At 35.4% G+C, this 20,000-nt stretch overlaps 2 protein-coding genes across 3 annotated transcripts in view; one reads left to right on the forward strand and one right to left on the reverse strand.

Moving 5' to 3' along the window:
• The window catches only part of LOC135217526 (thioredoxin domain-containing protein 15-like), a 245,586-nt gene that overhangs the window by 127,351 nt on the left and 98,235 nt on the right, over nucleotides 1-20,000 (forward strand). The window lies entirely within an intron of this gene.
• Nucleotides 14,096-20,000, reverse strand: part of LOC135217010 (peptidyl-prolyl cis-trans isomerase FKBP9-like) — a 14,806-nt gene continuing 8,901 nt past the window's right edge. The window contains exons 4-6 of the mRNA XM_064252577.1: nucleotides 16,826-17,066; nucleotides 15,079-15,242; nucleotides 14,096-14,304 (exon numbers count right to left, since the gene is read on the reverse strand). Coding sequence (XP_064108647.1) covers nucleotides 14,261-14,304; nucleotides 15,079-15,242; nucleotides 16,826-17,066 — 449 coding nt within the window. The 3' untranslated portion in view covers nucleotides 14,096-14,260. The remainder of the gene's footprint in view (nucleotides 14,305-15,078; nucleotides 15,243-16,825; nucleotides 17,067-20,000) is intronic.

The following is a 20,000-nucleotide window of genomic DNA, read 5'->3' on the forward strand; positions in this document are numbered from 1 at the left end:
CTTAAACACATCTACGTTCACTCCTGATATATTCCTCAGATGAGCTGGCAACGCATTGAATAGACGCTGCATTATCGATGCTGGTGCGTAGTGGATTAATGTCCTGTGTGCTTTCCTTATTTTTCCTGGTATAGGTTTTGGGCACTATTAATCTACCTCTGCTGCTCTTTCTGATATTTTTAGTTCCATGATATTTTCTGCTATTCCTTCTATCTGTTTCCATGCCTGAATTATCATGTAGCGTTCCTTCTTCCTTTTCCTTCTCGAGACAATATAATTTTAGGAATTGTAGTCTTTCCCAGTAGTCTAGGTCCTTAACTTCTTCTATTCTAGCTGTAAAGGACCTTTGTACACTCTCTATTTGTGCAATATCCTTTTGATAGTGTGGGTACCATATCATATTGCAATATTCAAGTGGACTACGAACATATGTTTTATAAAGCATAATCATGTGTTCAGCTTTTCTTGTTTTGAAGTGCCGTAACAACATTCCCATTTTTGCTTTACATTTTGCCAACAGAGTTGCTATTTGATCATTGCATAACATGTTCCTATTCATCATCACACCAAGGTCTTTAACTGCTTCCTTATTTGTGATGGTCTCATTATTAGGTCCCTTATATGCATATAGCTTTCTTTCTGTCTCCATAATTTATTGATTCAAATTTATCAGAGTTAAATACCATCCTATTTACCTCTGCCCAATCATATACTTTGTTAAGGTCTCTTTGTAGAGCGTTCCTATCTTCATCACAAGTAATTTCTCTACTTATTCTTGTGTCATCTGCGAAACTACTCACTACCGAATCCTTAACATTATTGTCTATGTCTTCAATCATAATAACAAACAGTATTGCAGCTAACACCGTACCTTGCGGCACACCGGATATTACCTTGGCTTCATCCGATTTCTCGTCGTTTGCAATAACTATCTGTTTCTGTTGTGTAAAAATTCTTTTAACCATCTTCCTACTTTATCCACGATATTGTGTTTTCTAATTTTCTTCGCTAATATATTATGGTCTACTTTATCAAAAGCTTTTGCAAAGTCTAAATAAACCACATCTGTTTCATTTCCGCTTTTCATATTTTTGAATATGTTTTCACGGTGGACTAACAGTTGGGTTTGTGTACTTTTTCCGGGTACGAAACCATGTTGTTCCTTTATTAAACAAATTATTTTTTATAAATGTTTCATAATATTTTTCTTCATTACCCTTTCATACACTTTCATAATATGTGATGTTAGACTCACAGGCCTATAATTACTTGCCTCTAGTCTTGATCCACTTTTGAAAGTAGGGGTAATATATGCTAATTTGTGCTCATCATATATCTTGCCTGTATCTACACTTTGTCTTAATAATATTGCAAGTGGCTTTGCGATAGAATGAACTACTTTCTTTAACAAAATAGCAGGAATTCCATCAGGCCCTGCAGCAGCTCCATTTTTAATTTCATTAATAGCCTGCACAATATCAGCTTCATTAATATCTATGTCAGCTAAATATTCACTATTTTTCATCCCTTACTTCTATATCATTATCTTCATTATCTATTCTAGGGGTGAATTCTCTCTTATATCGTTCTGCCAGTATGTTGCAAATTTCCTTTTTTCATTCGTTAATCTCCCTTCAATTCTCAGAGGGCCTATTTCTATTCTTCTTTTATTCATCTTCTTCGCATATGAGTATAATAGTTTGGGGTTTTGCTTGATATTTAATAGGGTTTTTTTCTTCCAAGTCCCGTTTTTCATTTTCTTTTGATTGTATAATCTTTTGTTCTGCATTTTCTATCTTACTTTTTAGTTCTATAACTTTCCATGCATTTTTTTTTTCTTTTGCAAGACCTTTTTTCCACTTTCTGATTTTCTGGAACAAGATCCTTCTGTCTCTTGGTATGCATGAATGATGTTTACTTTTCTTCTTCGGTATATATTTTTCCACTATTATCTCCAATATTTTATATAATATCTCCGTATTTACCCTTATGTCATCACTTACGAAAATGTTATCCCAATCTTTGTTTAATTCTTCATTAATTTCTGACCATTTTATATTTTTTACTGTAGAAGTTGTATTTTCCATATCCTTCCCACTTTTTCATTTCTTGCTTATCTCTATTTTCACTTGCTTTGGAATGAACTGTTAATTCTATGACATTATGGTCTGAAATACTCGCATTATAAACTATTATTTCTTTAACATAATTCATCTCGTTCACAAATACTAGGTCTAAAGTATTTTCCTTTCTTGTTGGCAGGTGATTTATTTGTTGAATGTTGTATTCTAGTAGCATATCTAATAGCTTTTCAAATTGCCTCTTATCTTCTGCACTACTATTACTCTCTTTTTTATATGTATAAGTACAACCACAATCTCCTATTCGTTCTTTCCATTCTACGAAAGGAAAGTTGAAGTCACCAGATAGGAGAATAGTCCAGTCCTTGTGATTTCTACATATATCATCCAATTTTTCAATTATTAAGTCAAACTCTTTAGTATTAGGAGTCTATATATTACTATGTTTCATCAATTTTTCAGATTCAAATTCTACCGCTATTAGTTCACATTCTGAGTTACTATATTTCTCATATATTTTTCCTTGTTTTTTTGTCTTTCCCATATATTGCGGTTCCCCCTTGATTCCTATTTTTTCTATCTGATCTATAAGTTTGGAACCCTTTTATTTGATCATCATTCCCAGTCTCTTGGGAATACCAGGTTTTCACTTATATTCATTATATCTATTTTCTTTTCATTTTTGGGTTAGTTCTTCTAAGTACTCTATTTTTCTTTTTGAGTTACTCGTAACTAAACCCTGCGCATTCATCACTATGATGGTTTGCGTGTTTTTCTCCTTCATTTAATACTGATAGTAATAAGGATTTTCCCATGTCTCTTTCCTGTTCTGGTATGTTGTTCTTTTTTCATTTCCAGAAATTCTGACATTAAAAAATCCAACTTTTCCATAATATTTGATCTTCCTTCATCATAATTATTAATTTTGTGTCTGAATCTGCAATTTCTCGTTTCTCTGCAATATCCTCTTGCATAATAAATACAGTTATTATCTCTTGAGTAGAATTTCGGAGCTGATGCTTTGAAATTTTTTGCTGACACCTCTGCATATCTCATTGGTGGTTTGCTTTTCTCTTTTACCTGATATTCTTGATTTCTCTCTTTATTTGTTTCTTTCTTATTTTGGATTTTATTACTTGGTTGGTTATTTATTTGATTATGATTCATGGCTACAGGGTGCATATATTTGCATTTTTTGTCGAACTTACATCCTTTTCCTTCTTTTAGGTTTTTACATATTTTTGGATGCAGATCTCTGCAATCATCCCCATATCCATCTAAGTATGCACATTTACCATATATTTCATAGTTTTGACATATCTTAGGATGTTTGTAGTAACATCTTTCTCCAAATCTGCAATTCCCTCTTTTCAAAAGGTTGCAGATTTTGTCTTTCTTGTCTATTTTTTCCTCTTTCCCGTCATTGTATAGATCTGGGTAGAGCCTCTTCGGGATTTGCTTTTCTGTTGTCATATCGTAATTTATTTCTTCGTAGGTATGCTGCTTTATTGCCCTCATATGTAGTATCAATGAGTATCTCTGCATCCATACTTTTATCTTGTTCTTTGTTTTCCTTATTTTTTTCTGTCATTTCATTTTTGTTTACTTCTCTTCCGTTTTCCTCTTCTTCTTCTATCTTCTTCTTCTCTTCCTTTCTTCTTCTCATTCTCAACTATTTGTACATTCAATCTTGATTTAATAACATTGTCTATCCATGATAGACATGTTGAACAAAAAATTCTTGTATCTTTTCTCAAATCTTGTATTACCTCAGCACACTGTGGATGGGTCGGAATGTTGCATGCAGCACATTTTCTGATTAGGTTTTGTGGATTGACTATGCTATACCAAACCTTACACAGTTGCATGCTTTTGGCATTCTTTTGTTTCCAATGCATCAATTAGGATATTCACAAGATTCACCTTATTCATTTTCTTTGTCGGAATATGTTGGTTTATGTATATTTTCTTTATGAGTCTCTTGACCACTTGGATTTTATTTGGAACTTCTTCAATTATTTTCAAGATGTTTTCATTAGATTTGTTCCAGTTTGAAGGATTATATCCTTCTAATATATCTATGAATGCTTTTGTATCTTTTTGGTTAGGACTGTTGCTGATTTCATAGATGAGAAATGCCAGTTCCCTTCCTGCTACCTCATCGTATTGCGAATCTGCTAAACACGCCAAATTACGCCACCTTTTCCCGCAGTTGGAACTTACTTTGACCATCTTTTGTTCTGATTTATAGTATTACACTTGATAAACTAACTTAGAAGACGCTTTATCCTACTATTTTCACACTAATCTTATCACCGATAGTTCACGAACACTTCTAGATATTTCTCAAATTCTAGTCGTATGTTAAACTTGTGATATCTGTTGATTATTGTGACTTCACGCGGGTACGTCTCACCAAGCAAGATGGCTACTACGAGAGAGAAGTGGAGAAGGTTGGCCATATTGATGTTAATGTTAGAATTGATGATAATATTTCTGCCTACAATAAACTCCTTATTAGAAATTTGAAGTACTAAAGAAAAGTATTAACTAAAACTTCATTGCTATTGAATTACAACGAATGAACCCGTGGTAGATGTTTGGAATAAATATAATCATATGATTGTTATAGAATTTAACATTCACAGAGAAAGTAAAATATATTATTTTGATGTTAAGCACTAAATGAACCTTTGCAAAAATCTCACGCACAATATATATATATATATATATATATATATATATATATATATATATATATACGTATATATATATATATATATATATATATATATATATATATATACGTATATATAAAGATATATAAATATATATATACTTATATATTACTTCTATGCGATACAGTTTTGTTTGATACAGTTTGTTTGAAAAATATGATTGATATAACGGTGAAAGAAAGCAATTTGTTTACACTTTCAGATAAACACACTTATGTATTATATATGTACCTATATAGTATATACATTATCTATATATTATATATATATATATATATATATATATATATATATATATATGGACACCTGTTGAGGAGAGATGAGGACCACGCTGGGAGACATACTATGGGGATGGAGGTTCAAGGAAGAAGAAGAAGAGGGAGACCAAGAAAGAGATGGGAGGACTGTGTGAGAAGAGACTTACATGAGAAGGGAGTTGATGAGGCAGAAGCGCAGGATAGAAATAGATGGAAACGGCTCATCCAAAACGGTGATCCCATATGAAAATGGGAGCCAGCTGGGAGGAAGAAGATATATATATATATATATATATATATATATATATATATATATATATATATATGTGTGTGTGTGTGTGTGTGTGTGTGTGTATGTGTGTGTATACACATAAATTTCATGTGTTTACGCTGACTTTATCTCTATTTGTAAAAATATGATAAGGAAATGTCGGTAAATATTAGTTAACTGAAAAATGAACTCGTATAGATCCAGGGAGCCGGAAGTTCTATTATACAGCCCAGAATCAGGAATCAGGTTATCGAACAGTCAAGTGCAAAGATATGTTATCAAGTCTGTAGTGCAATAATTATTTTCTTTCTCGTGTCAAGACTTGTTAGCCACCCTCACCCTCACTCCCCCACCCCCTCTAGCACCCCCACACCCTCATTCCACCCCTTCCCCCCAATTATAGGTATTATTTCGGTTAGGTTTTTACATCTGTAATCATCTGAAAGCTTCTTCTTGGGTCCGCATTTTCCCATGACCTTAGAAAACCGTTACGAGCGAAGGAATGAGTGATTATGCTTCGGTAAGAGGTCTTGGAGAAAGTTGATCGTTATTGCACTCTAAGGCACAGGCGGAAAGATTGGTATTATTAGTTTTTTGCATTGAATATGTTTTTCTTTGTTGGTGATAACACGCATGCGAGCTCTTTATGCTTACCTGGGGATGCACGAGGCGTAGTTTCTCTCTGAATGACAAAAAAAAAAAAAAAAAATTGAATCCTCTTCGGTTGAGGTAAGAGCGAAAAAGAGAGAAGGTAACGTATGTGAATTGTTGGTGTAAATGTATAGAATGAGTAGTGGACTTCCTAGCCTCTGAATTGGAGGGCAGCTGAAGGAACACCCAACTGCAGAATCTTGAATATCATAAGGAAATTGGATGAAGAAAACTTAGTAAGATGAACCTGTAGGGTATAATGCCACTTTGAACGAGTGTTTCATGAAGAGATTTTAATTTCATGCAAAGTTTCTGAAAAATGAACTGTTCTTGCGTCATGATAGATGTAGTTAACTGAAACTGGAATTGTTCCAGTCTGTGCAACATAAGATGAGTATGCAATATCTGTTGTTATATTTTCTCTTGTGGTAAAAACATGTTCTCTGCAGACGATTGTGTTCAAATAATAATTATAATAATGATATCTGTATTACTTGACATCGTTTTATGAATGCAGAAGGAAATGCTTGTGCGGAATTTCCCGCAGATTTCACAATCGTTCCTGAACTGACGCAGACCGACCGTGTTGGTGCATCCTCAGTCGGTAAGATTGTTCTCACTTCCTGAATATGTAGGCCATCGTTATCTAACATCTCATCCGTGCCTTAATCCCACAAGTTTCAGTTACTTTCACACACACGTATCAATTATATTTTCGGGGATGCACATATGTATGCGACTTTGCAAATTGTATGTATTTCGCAAAAGAAAAATATAACGAAAACGCGTCCACTTGTTGCTGTATAAAACATAAATAAGTTGAGTAATTGAATTCATGTGTTTCACTGAGGGAGGGCTTATTTAACGTTGCTTATTTGAGTTATGTATAAGAGATGTCTTCCGTTTATTTTCTGAATGTCGTAATGTAATCCTTTGGCAATAATTTACCGAGTCTTGACTTATGTCATCTTTAGGTTTTTTTTTAACTTGTATGGCGTTTTCATTTAAATACACCAGTTCTTGCTATTGTCATATGTTAGAGGACTTCTCACCTTCAATGCAGTTTAAAGTTCCACCCTTCAAAATGTTTTGCACACAAGATTAAATTCGTAAGTTTTAAACCTAAAGGTAAAATATCTATTTGGTCACGTGACAAGCAAAAACATTTCACGATCACTGGAAATTGATCGGGAAGTTGTCTGGTTTTAAAGGACTTTCATCTCATTTGATTTCATTATTATATAGAACTTTATGCGTTCCTTCTTATGCGCGTCCCAAATCTCAAAATATGTTGCAGCTCTCAATGACCTCATGCTTTATTCCATGCAGGCTATAGCAGCCCCGTTAGATTTGAACTGCTTTGGTCTTTGCGGTCTCTTCAACATGCAAAAGATGAATAAATTAATTAAAAAATAAATAAGTAAATTAATAGGTACCTTTGTTACAAGCAGTAATGAGGTCAACAGTCAAAACTGGACGAAGTCAACTTTTGTGATAGAAGTTTCAGCAGTAGATTAGAACAAGTCACTATCGGTTTTTAATCGAACAAGAGCAGAGAATAATTAATCGACGGTGAGCATGATACAAATGACAGTATGGTTTCATAATAAGATATCTATTAGCATGTGCGGGTTTTTTTTTCAAGAAAATTGTTAAGTACCAACGCTAAGAAAACGTTATCCTGATTAAGGTAACCTTCATTAATTTTATCTTCAATTTAAACATCGTCAGAAATTTTTTTTAAAAGTGAGATTTAGACTAACTTCGTATATTATCTCCCGCTGGCGGTTAGTACCATCAGTGCGCGTAACGCGGTGAACTTAAGTTTCTTTGCAGTGTCCCTTTGGTCCCTAGCTGCAACCCCTTTCATTCTTTCGACTGTGCCTCCATTCATATTCTCTGTTTTCCAACTTTCTTCCCACCCTCTCCTAACTATTGTTTCTTAGTGCAACTGCGAGGTTTTCCTCCTGTTAACCGTAAAACCCTCTTTACGCTCAAGTGCCCTTTCAGCTCTGAATGACCTTATAGGTCCCAGTGTTTAGCCTCTGGGCTAATATCATATTTCATTCGAAAATTATCCGTATCGCATGAAATTGCAAACTATTTCGATAAATCCCACAGTACATATAATATATAAGCCACAATGCCCTCTTAACTTCTTGAATTCTTTGCTCTGTTTTTGGATACACTTATCACTACAAAGCCTGAAGATCCAAGTTCAAGGAAATTTGAAGAAGAAATTGTGATGTCCAGTCCTGGGAAACGAACCCAGGTCCAATAATCACAAAGAGGTCGCGCTGCCGACCTGACCTCTTTGTGATTATTGTACCTGGGTTCGTTTCCCAGGACTGGACATCACAACTTCTTCTTTAAATTTCCTTGAACTTGGATCTTCAGGCTTTGTATTGACAAGCGTATCCAAACAAAAAGAGCAAAGAATTCAAGAAGTTAAGAGGGCATTGTGGCTATTACAATTGCATATGTATCTGGTAAAAAAGTGACCAGTAGATTCTACATGTATATATATATATAATATTATATATAGATATATATATATATATATATATATATATATATATGTGTGTGTGTGTGTGTGTGTGTGTGTGTCTGTGTGTAGATATATATAGATTATGGATGCATGTTTTTTTAATATACTGCATATTAGTTTTTCACATACTTCGGGTAATTCCGCCTATTGAAATGGTTTCACCAGGAAAATATTACAGTATGAGCTTGTTGGAGCGCGCTTTGTGTGCTGGAACCCGGCGCTGCTGCCACCCCTACCCTCCCCATCCTCTACCAACCCCTCCCCCACAAACAGATTTGCAGGAGGAGAAAGGACAGACAAGACCCACTAGGATTTTATTATTATAGAAGATTCCGTAATTTTCAAATTCCACATTAATGTTGGAACTTGAGCGTCAAATCTAGGTCTCCGATAGTGTGAGCAATGAATGTGTGCATAAATATATATTATAATATATATATCCCGTATAACACCTATAGTATATATAATATAGTATATATATATAATATAATATATATTATAGTAGGTATACATATGTGTGCTGCTTTCATTATTGTTTTTGCCCATACATACGGTATCAGTGCGTGTTATTGTTATTATGTATGAAAATGAAATACGTGTACTGTATATGACTAAACCTTTTTTATCCCTAGGAATGAAATTAAATTAAAAAAAATAAAAACGATCCAAGACGTGACAAAAAAAAAAATAACTTCCGTTGGAAGAAGGAAAATGATGATGGGAAAGACGAACACAAAAGCGAGAGGAGCTGAATTAAGAGAGAGAGAGAGAGAAGGAGAGAAAGAGAAGAAAAAATCCTTCCTATCTTTCGATTTTCTCTCGTATAAAGTTGGAAGCGCCGGGATGACTTCGCCTATCCTCATATTTCATTGACGTGATCCTGAAAATCTTCCACCAGGTTACAAATAATTACAAACTTTGCTCAAAGTTATCAGTATGACATCTAGGTTTTCTAACGGTGACAATCTCCTCCTCGCTCTTTCTCTCCCCCCTTTTTTAACTCTCTCTCTCTCTCTCTCTCTCTCTCTCTCTCTCTCTCTCTCTCTCTCTCTCTCTCTCAAAACCAATTATTAAGAAAAATCTCGAAGTTTTCCCTCGCAAAGTAGATTAAGAAAGTTACACGGATTTGCGGGACATTATTCACCTAGGCCACTTCTTGAAGCTTAATTAAAGAGAATTAATATGAAAACTTTTGCCCGGGGAAGAGAGATTGAAGCTTGTTACTTATCATTCCCGCATCGGGACAAGTGGTTTAGATGTGATCCGGGGCAAAATGGCGCCAAACCCCGCTAAAGCGAACCGCCGTATGCTGCCGGTGTTATCCCGCAAGGACCGGCGGCGGTTGAACCGCTCGTTGGCCACCGCGGCGGTCCGTCAACGTCACTGGGGTTCAGTCAGAACCGCCAGGCCGGGGCAAGGCGGCGAACCGAGCCGCTATAAAGAGCGAGGGCAGGAGAGGTTGGAACTTTGCCTACGCTCGTTCAGAAGTTTGAGTTTAATAGATTTTAATCCTTCATTTAAGGAGGAGATATGAAAAGACGGGGAGCCCCACTCGCCTATTACAGGGACACGATGCCGCCGCAGCCCAAAACACATTAATTAACTAACTTGCTAATCATATCAGGAATAAATAAGGCCGGGTTGGCGGGTCGCTGGGATGGATGGCCTCCGACGGGATCTCCTGCCCTCCCCTCCCTTTCTCCTACCCCCTCCCCCTCTAATTCCTACCCCCTCCACCATCATCTGTCTGTTACTGGAAGTGGGGGGAACAGGGGTGGGTATTACGGAGAGGGCCAAAAGGGTACTCGATATCCCCTTACATTCTTTTTCTCCATCTTTTGTCTTCTTATTTTCTCACCCACGATCTAGAAAAAGGGATGAGGGGTGAAGCGGAAGAAGAGAAGGAATAAAACCTATGCTTAAAAAGGGTATAATTTGAGGTTTTTGACCTTCCTTTTCGTCATTGCTTGTTTTAAAGGATTCGAAATGCCTTTATGTAGTTTTTGTTCCCATGCGAACTGATCCTTTTGCTTAAATAACGACAGAACGTAAAAGAAACAAAAACTTTCGTGGTGCAAATGAGTACACTTTCTTTTCTGAGTGAATTGATACATGCAGGAAAGGAACTTTTTTATTCGATCGTTTATTATGTTTAACACAGCAATCGTCTTCTGGCAGATGTTTCAATTCATAAAATTTAATCAATCATTGTTACCAGTTGTCGATATCTTGTCTAGGTTACTTCAATATCATGTCATTAAAGAAGCCTTTGCGCTTTTTGATTGGCTTCTCATTTTTATCAGTTCTTGACACAATCATGGAAAAAAATCTGTCTGGAATGGACAAAATCGCATAACAAACTTGTACAACCTTCAGCATGTCTTGAGTAAATGTCAGCCATGATGATAATTCCACTTTAACAGAAGTTACTCCTTGTCACATCCCAGTAAAAATTCAAGTTTCGGATAAAATTCGATTTGGATTGGCAGTCTGTTAACGACCATGCCAAGCAAGCTAAGTTTAACATCCAGAAGTATAATAGCTCCCCTTTTAACTTTGGTGGTCTCTTGTTAAGATTACCCTCAGGTCTTGATAGATTTGCTCTGGCGCACGACCTTTCTTGCCATGAGAGGCACGGATGGGGCATTTGGAGGAATGCAGATGTATACTTGGTGTGTCATCAGTATCCTATGTCTCTCATACCCAGGTCTCACGTAGGAGAGGAGCACTGATCGTATGACATGCTTATGTTCGTTCTCAGGGACATTAAGCTTTTAATGACGAAAAATCAAGTCAGTCAACAAAGGTTTTGGGGTGACAGACTTTGGTTAAAGTTCTCCCTAATACTTGCTATTTTGAGTCACTTCTCTTCCAATCCGTTTTTTGTTTCAGGAACCTTGAAAGATCATGATAGCTGAGATAAAGATTCATAGGGTATTTCTGACTTATTTTTCTGATGTCTCGGGTACTTTTCACTAAAATCATTGAACTCCGTCATTTTCGGTGGAAGGTGTTTTTAGTTTAAAAAAAGAAACTTAGTTAATATTTCAGAACTATAACAATCGTTATCATGGGTGCTCTCTTTAAGTATTTTTGTTTTAACTTCAAAATACTTGATGCGTCCGTTAGACCTATATATATCACCTGTTGGCTACTGTTTTTGTCATCTTGAAGCTCTTTTACGAGTAACTTGAACCTAGACATTGTTCAGTTATCAATGCGTAGTGAGCAATTAAAGTCATTAGGTACTTCTGATGGCATCTTGTATGACCCGTAAAAATTCAAGTTTGTTTGAGTGCTTCATTAGCTTGGTTAACCCTGAAATTCTTTTTAATTACCTTATCAACTTCATGTGAAAGTTGAACTTGGAGTTGAACTTACATTGATCTTACACCTATCATGTCGATTGCTATAATGGCTAGATATATACTTTATTGTTCCAAGGTTTTATTACTCATCAAGTTTTCGGTCTCGAAAACCAGACATGCATATATTCAACTCTTTCCTTCTTTTACTTGCACTCTCATGAAGACAAATACAGTGCCTATTGACAATAACAGAGATCCAGGTTGGACTGTTAGGTTGTATTGTTGATACACTTTGAACTTGGATGCAACCAATACTTAATTAGGTATCCGATGTCGTTAAGTACTCCGCCTCGTCAACATTCTGCTCAATAATTCTAAGTATTTGACCTTCCCCCCGCCCCCCGCCCCTTTTTTCTATCTCTGATCCTAATCGATCTTTTCATGTAGAGTCAAACCGCTATGCTTAGACATAGTCTAGTCAGTGTTTCCAGTGTGCTAGGAAGTGTCAGAAAGTCTACTTTTGTCTGTAAAGATGATATTGATGCCACCAGCTTCAAGGCTTTTCTTAGACATTCTTAGAACTTTGCTTCCTCGTCTGAATGTGATCAGCATCCCGGATCATTCATCTCATAGACAAAATTGCCAGAAATGGTAATGATGTTCTACCCAATAATAGTAACTGGAATTCAAACAATTTTCGGAAAATTACCTCCTCGTGGTCATCCGTCAGCTGCATTTCAAGGGGGAATTTCCGGTCGTCCTGTTGTTTTTTTTATTAAGCTGGCCTTATGCCAGCACGGGCTCTTGCTCATAGAGCAGCCCGTAGAAGGGTCGTCCATTGTCTCTGCTTCATGAGTTCTGTTCGGTCCGCACAGAGTCAGCATCCGTATTTCATACAATGGCCGGGTTACAGTTTTTTTTTTTTATGTCTTTCTACAGCCCGTAGAATGAAATACAGCATTGTCCAAAATTAGACTTTGTTTTCTTTTTGTTCTTTTCTTCATTGTCTTACGTGCAGAGTATGAATATAAATACTTATCCTAGTTTATACCCCATAATATACTTCAATGGTCGCTTGTACTTGAGCTTGAATGGTCAATATCATCACTCATTCTTTAACTGTATTCTGTTAGTTTATCGCATTTGTATATGTATATATATATGTGTGTGTGTGTGTGTGTGTGTGTATGTATAGTATCTATATCGTAAAAAAATTATGGCAATATAAGAGAATGTCGAAACGGCAACTTTTGACACGATGAACATTAAGTACCGTCCAGAATCTCGGACCAATGTAGCTTCATTCTGGCCAGTAGTGTTCGAGGTTCTCCCAGGACAGGACATCGGCGTCTAGAAGTTGAGTTTATTGCCAGTGAAACTATCTTGGTTACCCAAAACATATTTATATGCACCTTTCGTTTCATTGTATAAAGATTACTTTGTTCATTTAGTTTTGCGATTGTTTATTTTTATTTGCAAGTGTTTTTTGACATTTTTTTCTAATGATTTAATTATCCTTTCCGTGATGAAAGTTCTGAATCCTGCAAGCAGCTTTATAAGTATGTCCAATTCTCCTCTTAGCGAGCACACTTAGCACACACTGATACCGTCATCCTCTCCAAGAGGAAATGGCAGACTTGCTTTTTTGAAAACTAAGTTTCTTACCATGAGACTCTCGGATTATGCTCTTCATTCAACTTAATTTCCTACGTTAACCTGAGTAATATTCGGCATTGTTTGGTTTGAAGTGCGAGGTCGGGGATGGGGGGAGACTTCTTGTATTTAAGGAATTACACAAGTCTTACAGACTTTGGTAAAACGAGAAATGTAATGTTTATGCAAATTTGTATACGCGTACCCTCACGGTCGTGCGAACAACACACACACACACACACACATATATATATATAATATATATATATATGTGTGTGTGTGTGTGTGTGTGTGTGTTGGTATTATATATAATTAGGGGAACCATTATGGTTTTCGGTTTGTAATAGATGTTATCAAATTTAATTCCATTGTGTAAGGTATTCCCAATATAAATTGATCATGATATTAAGGGGTATTTATGTCTTAGTATTTGCGAGTATAAAAATATCATATGATACGTCATATATGTAATACATATTATGTATAAGTGACAAATCTATGATAAATAGCCACCTGTTTAACCTTAGCAACCATATAACGTTTTCATACATTTGACAAAGTTATCAAGATTCCCAAAAGAAACACGAATCATTTTCCTGCTTTATTGAAACTTCATAATGTATAAAAAAACACAACTAACAAATTACAATGACAACAAAGAACAAGCTAAAAGTAATTGAGGTTAAAAAACCAGGCCACGCAGAGATCCTTAGGAGACGTTTGAAAAAGCCGCTTCCGATTGGTCTGTCCTCATCAGTTGATCTTGAGAAGCTGCACTGAGAAAATCAGAACTGCATCTGAAAGGAAAAGAATAAGGAATAAAGGAGAATTCCACTAATCCGATATTTCAGGGACATGAAAATGTTTTAGGCCAAATGGACAGACAGTGAATGCAGTCGTTCTTTGGTTAATGATGCCAAACTTTTAAGATATATACAAAAGACAAAAGCTTCCTTAGATATTTCGTTCTTTTTATACCGTTGGGTGCTCCAGTTGATTTTGTTTAACCTAAAATTAAGACACACATGTATTGTATATAGACATATAACATATACAGATATATATAATATCCATATGTATATTTTATCTATGTAGGTATGTATGTATGTATTCATTTATCAACATTTATCAACAATCATGCATTTCTGTCTTGATTTTTTTCGAGTTGTTCAGTCATTTATCTCATTTTTTTTACAAGTTGGGCATCCTGTTCTGTTTAAGCCTGCTTATAAGTTATGGCCTTTCAGGCTTGTTTTGTATGAATGTTTACATATTTAGAAAATATGAGAGAGAGAGAGAGAGAGAGAGAGAGAGGAGAGAGAGAGAGAGAGAGAGAGAGAGAGATAAAATCGTTAATAATAATAATTTTAATCATGGAAAAGTAAATCCACAATAGTGTGTCTGTTTAATTTTGTAATTTAACATACAAAATCAAACAGACACACTTTTGTGGATTTACTTTTCCATTTTATTGACTCATGTGATTATGAGTTTTCTCTTAATAATAATAATAATAATAATAATAATAATAATAATAATAATAATAATGGGCCAAGTTCCTGATTACTTACTTGGTGGGATGACATCGCCAACACCTGACGCACCGTAAGCCAAGTCAGGAGGGATGATCAGCCGACGGCTCTCTCCAACACACATGCCCACTATTCCTTGGTCCCAGCCGGGTATGACCTGCCCCTCACCCAGTGTGAAGACGAAAGGTTCGTCTCTTGACAGGCTGGAAAAGAAAGAAAAAATGAAGATAACGTTGTCGAAAGTATTTTTGGTTCAAATTGCTGGCATGTTATTTTGTCTCACGGGTGGCTACGCTACTATTTGCCTTCATTTGCCTGTAACTATTTAATTTAGTCATTTACATTCTTGTTAAGATATGGGAGATGATATATATATATATATATATACTTAATATATAATAATAATATAATATAATATAATTATATATTTATATATATATAATTATGTATAATTATTATAATATATATCTATATATAGATATATTAACTTAAATATATATATATCTATATTATGTATTATATATATATATATTATACTATATATATATATATATAATTTATATATGATATATATATAATATTATATATACTATATATATATATATATATATATATATACATATGTGTGTGTTTGTGTGTACAGTTTTTTAGTTTGTAAAGATTTTACAACCACGGACTCTTTATCAAACTGCCATTGTTTGTTAACGTTGAAATATCTTTAGATGATAGGCATTAATGCACCGAAGTCTCTCTCTCTCTCTCTCTCTCTCTCTCTCTCTCTCTCTCTCTCTTGTGGGTCCGTCAGGATATCTTTTCCTTATGAAATTCATCTTTTTTTTTGCCTGGTTAGCCTATTTATTTCAATTGTATGTCTGTTAACTCTTCAAGTTTTTTCATGTGCTGTTTTTGCCACTTAGTTAACATTATCACTGCGTTAGGAGCTTAGAATCTTGTACTTTCTAATTGGCAATATGGCCTAAGTCGTAAGGGAAGCTAAACATTCTTGTGTCTAATGTCAGATTGTCTCATGAGAGAGGTGACATTTGTGACACTAGCATTTTGGAAGGCAAAATTAATTCGTGGGTTTGCATCTCTGTAGCAGTACACCTTAATTACCTCATGTCATTTACGATTGCTTCATACAATAGTTCTGGGTCTCAACTCTGTTGACTTGTGTAACTTTCCCCGTTCCACAATGCGAAGAACTTTGCTGTGTCACGAGCTGCATCAGCTCATTGACAGATCTGTCAACTGTCAACAACAAGAGCTGCGAAACGGGCAGCTATCTCAGTTGCCTATATGTATATATATATATATATATATATATATATATATATATATATCATATATATATAGATATATATATATATATATATATATGTGTGTATATAGATATATATACATATATATATGTATAGAGATATATACCATATATATATATATATATATATATATATATATATATCAATATATATATATATATATATATATATTACCTTCTGTTTTTTCAGCAGGGTATTTTGCTTGACTGATATATCCATACCCAAATCCTTATTGATGATCAGGGAGGTTTTTCTATGCCAACAACGTCTGGCCTTTCTAGTTATCCATCCAGTCACTAACCACGCCCAACAACTGCTAAACGTACTATATGAAGTTGAGCGTTATTTTATATTTGAGTGTTATTTTATATTTAGGAGGAAAACTGTCATTAACTAGTAAAGGCACCGGCATGCATCTGTATCACTGAAAAAAAAAATGGAAGAGATCCGTGCAACAGAATTACCTGGAATCGAAGGTCTTGAGATTCGTCAGCTGTCCCATGTAGTGGACGGAGACGCTGTCTCCGACCTTGGCCACCTGCGAACAGGACTGAGGCCTGACCAGCGTCTGCTTGACCAGCTCCTTGATGTCTTCGGGCCTGGCCGCGTCGGGATCCGGTCGTGGTCTCCTCTCGGGTTCCTCGCTTCCCAAAAGGGCCTTGTCTGGGATCTGGATGAGCTCCACCTCGAAGACCAGAGTGGCGCCTGCAACGAAGGAAGCGTGAGACTTTTGTGTAGGTTTTCCAAAAGCGTAAACGAGTTTTTTAGCAAGATAGTCTATACTTTTCTTGTTTGTAATGTTTACATATACCGTATGTTACTGGAATGATATTGGGCTCAGTTAAATATTCTTCGTGTTCAGTGATATCTTTAGCAAATATTCAAAGTTATGTTAAATTGTTGTTTTACATATCAGAGACTCAGAGTAGTACTTATAGATGAGAATTTTATCTTTGTTGATAGAAATCCATTTTTATTCATTTAGAGGGATGCTTGTAGTTTAGTTTCTCGTAATGCTCACCAAAATAACTGTAACCACTATCAGTGATTTTTCTTTCGTCTTCCGTTTATTATCTTTTATGAATTTCTTTTCATTTATTCTTAAGGAGTGTGCTTGTCAATGATTCTTGAGGAGTGGGCCTAACATAGGAGAATACCATTTATATCCAACTGAACTATAGGGGGGCTAGTTCAAAAGTAATGAAAAAGGATAGAGAAAATAGTGGATATTTCAAACAGAATACAATGGGTCAAACGCACATAGCATTTCGTGAATTTTTCTGTAAAATATAAGATTTAAGAAACTTTTTTATTAACTCCACTTTAAGTGACAACCAGATTTCTTTGCATGTGTAGACATAAACAAGTTTACATATCGACTTACTTTTATTATTTCAAAATCATTTTGTTTTGCGTTTTCTTTTGTAGTTTTTCATACTTTATACCTTATATCCTCTATACTGAAAGATTAAAGCTGCTCCTCCCCCCTCCTCTCTCTCTCTCTCTCTCTCTCTCTCTCTCTCTCTCTCTCTCTCTCTCATATTTTATCATTTCAAATTCCTTTTATTTTGAGTTTTCTCTTGTATTTTTCCATACTCTATACCTTATATCCTCTATACTGAAAGATTAAAACTGTCCCTTCCCAACCTCTCTCTCTCTCTCTCTCTCTCTCTCTCTCTCTCTCTCTCTCTCTCTCTCTCTCTCTCTTATATTTTATCATTTCAAATTCCTTTTATTTTGAGTTTTCTCTTGTATTTTTCCATCCTCTATACCGATCTCTATACTGAAAGATTAAAACTGTCCCTTCCTAACCTCTCTCTCTCTCTCTCTCTCTCTCTCTCTCTCTCTCTCTCTCTCTCTCTCTCTCTCTCTCTCTCTGACATCAAGGCATGTCAGGAAGCTCCCTCCAATTGGTGTTTGTAATTTGGAGTTGTTGCTCATTTGCTGCAGAAAAAGTTCTCCTGGGAGGCACAATGCGACAAAATCGCACCATTTAGTGTACGATAATTGTGTTTATTTTTGCCATTATAAAATGCTCATTGGTGACGTCCCCCCGAAGTGGCAATCAAGAGGAGAAGTTTTATCTGGTATTTGCAAGTTGAAGTTCCAATTACACTTCCTTGGCGACGTAATTTAAGGAGGAGGGTCAATAAATGTGTATTGACTGGTCTTGATTTATTGAGGCTACGTGCGGAAGTTGCAATAGGTAGTTTTGTGCCATGAGATCAATTTGGATAGATCATTTTCTTTTGTTTACGATGTGTTTTAGAAATACTTTTGGTGTCCCCTTCTAATTTTTCCAGCCTCAAACAGTTTGAAAAAAATCCATAATCCTTCATATTAATGTATTGAATGATTTCATACAATTCACACATGGTAATGTCATTATCGACTGTCATTCTTAATCAGTTTCTACTACTGATAATAAGGGAGTAGGATGAATAACTCTTTTTCATAAGGAACCATTTCATTCTTGGACTGAGATTCTTGACCCGAACAGAGATTGGCAATTCTCTACACATTTTAATAGATTATTGTAGATGCTATGTATATTGTTTCTATTTCTTCCATTTCTCTTCGTAATCAGTATATATACTGGAAACAGATCTTTTTATTATCAGTAAAAATACATGTGGAAAAATGACTAATCCAATTGTCTTTGTTGCTTCGGTTTTAAGAGTAATAAATTGAATTCTTGCATTCATAGGTGAATAATATCCTGGAAGCAGCTGATAACGGAATTTGCTCATATCAATATTTTTGCACTTGACCCCCTCAATCCACCTTTACTGAAATCTTGGCTATACACTTGTTAATCCTTCTTTTTATATAATGAGTTTAAATCTGAGTCAACTTCGTGAAGACTTACGATAAGTGGTCTGATTGGCTTAAGGCCCACCGTACAGGCTCAGTTTAACTGTCAGTTGACCTGACAGTTCTTGTAATCTGCAGTCCAAACCTTCAGGCACCTGTCAGTTGAGAGGTCAAGGCTAATCCTCTTAATTGACACCTAAAGACACTGAGGCATTATGCTCAGGCGCCTTAGATGCTTCCATAACAGTATTGCAGAGGTAACTAGAGATAAATTATTTATAGAGTTTTATAAACAAAAATTATACCTTCCCTTCATGCCTTTTTGAATAATTTTTGACAGCTTCCATTTTAAACATAAAAAATAAGGTTTACCTGATGCGAGTCTTTATATGCTTGTGCCAGAATATATATATTATTATATTACAGTATGTTTATAGAGCAGTATTATTTTTCATTTTGTTTTTCCCGTAGGGGAGTAATGCCGTCAGTGCACCTTACGTGGTACACTGTAATCATTACTTAAGGCTCTTTACAGTGTCCTTTCGGTCCCTAGCTGCAACCCATTTAATTCCTTTTACAATACCTCCGTTCACATTTTCTACCGTCTGTCTTACTTTGCACCCTCCCCTAACAATTACTTTTCAACATTATTTTCAGCGCGGAATGACCTCAGGTTCCATCGCATGACCTTTGGCCTAAATTCTATATGCCAATTCCATTTTTGTATTGAAACGTCATATGTTTATACCTTTTACTTAGTTCCTTAGCGTTATGGTTTTTAGTTTTCTTTAAAAGGAAACTATTGTGCCGGCTTTGTCTGTCCGT

The sequence above is a fragment of the Macrobrachium nipponense genome, chromosome 7 (genome assembly GCF_015104395.2).
Source record: "Macrobrachium nipponense isolate FS-2020 chromosome 7, ASM1510439v2, whole genome shotgun sequence".
Taxonomy (NCBI): domain Eukaryota; kingdom Metazoa; phylum Arthropoda; class Malacostraca; order Decapoda; family Palaemonidae; genus Macrobrachium; species Macrobrachium nipponense.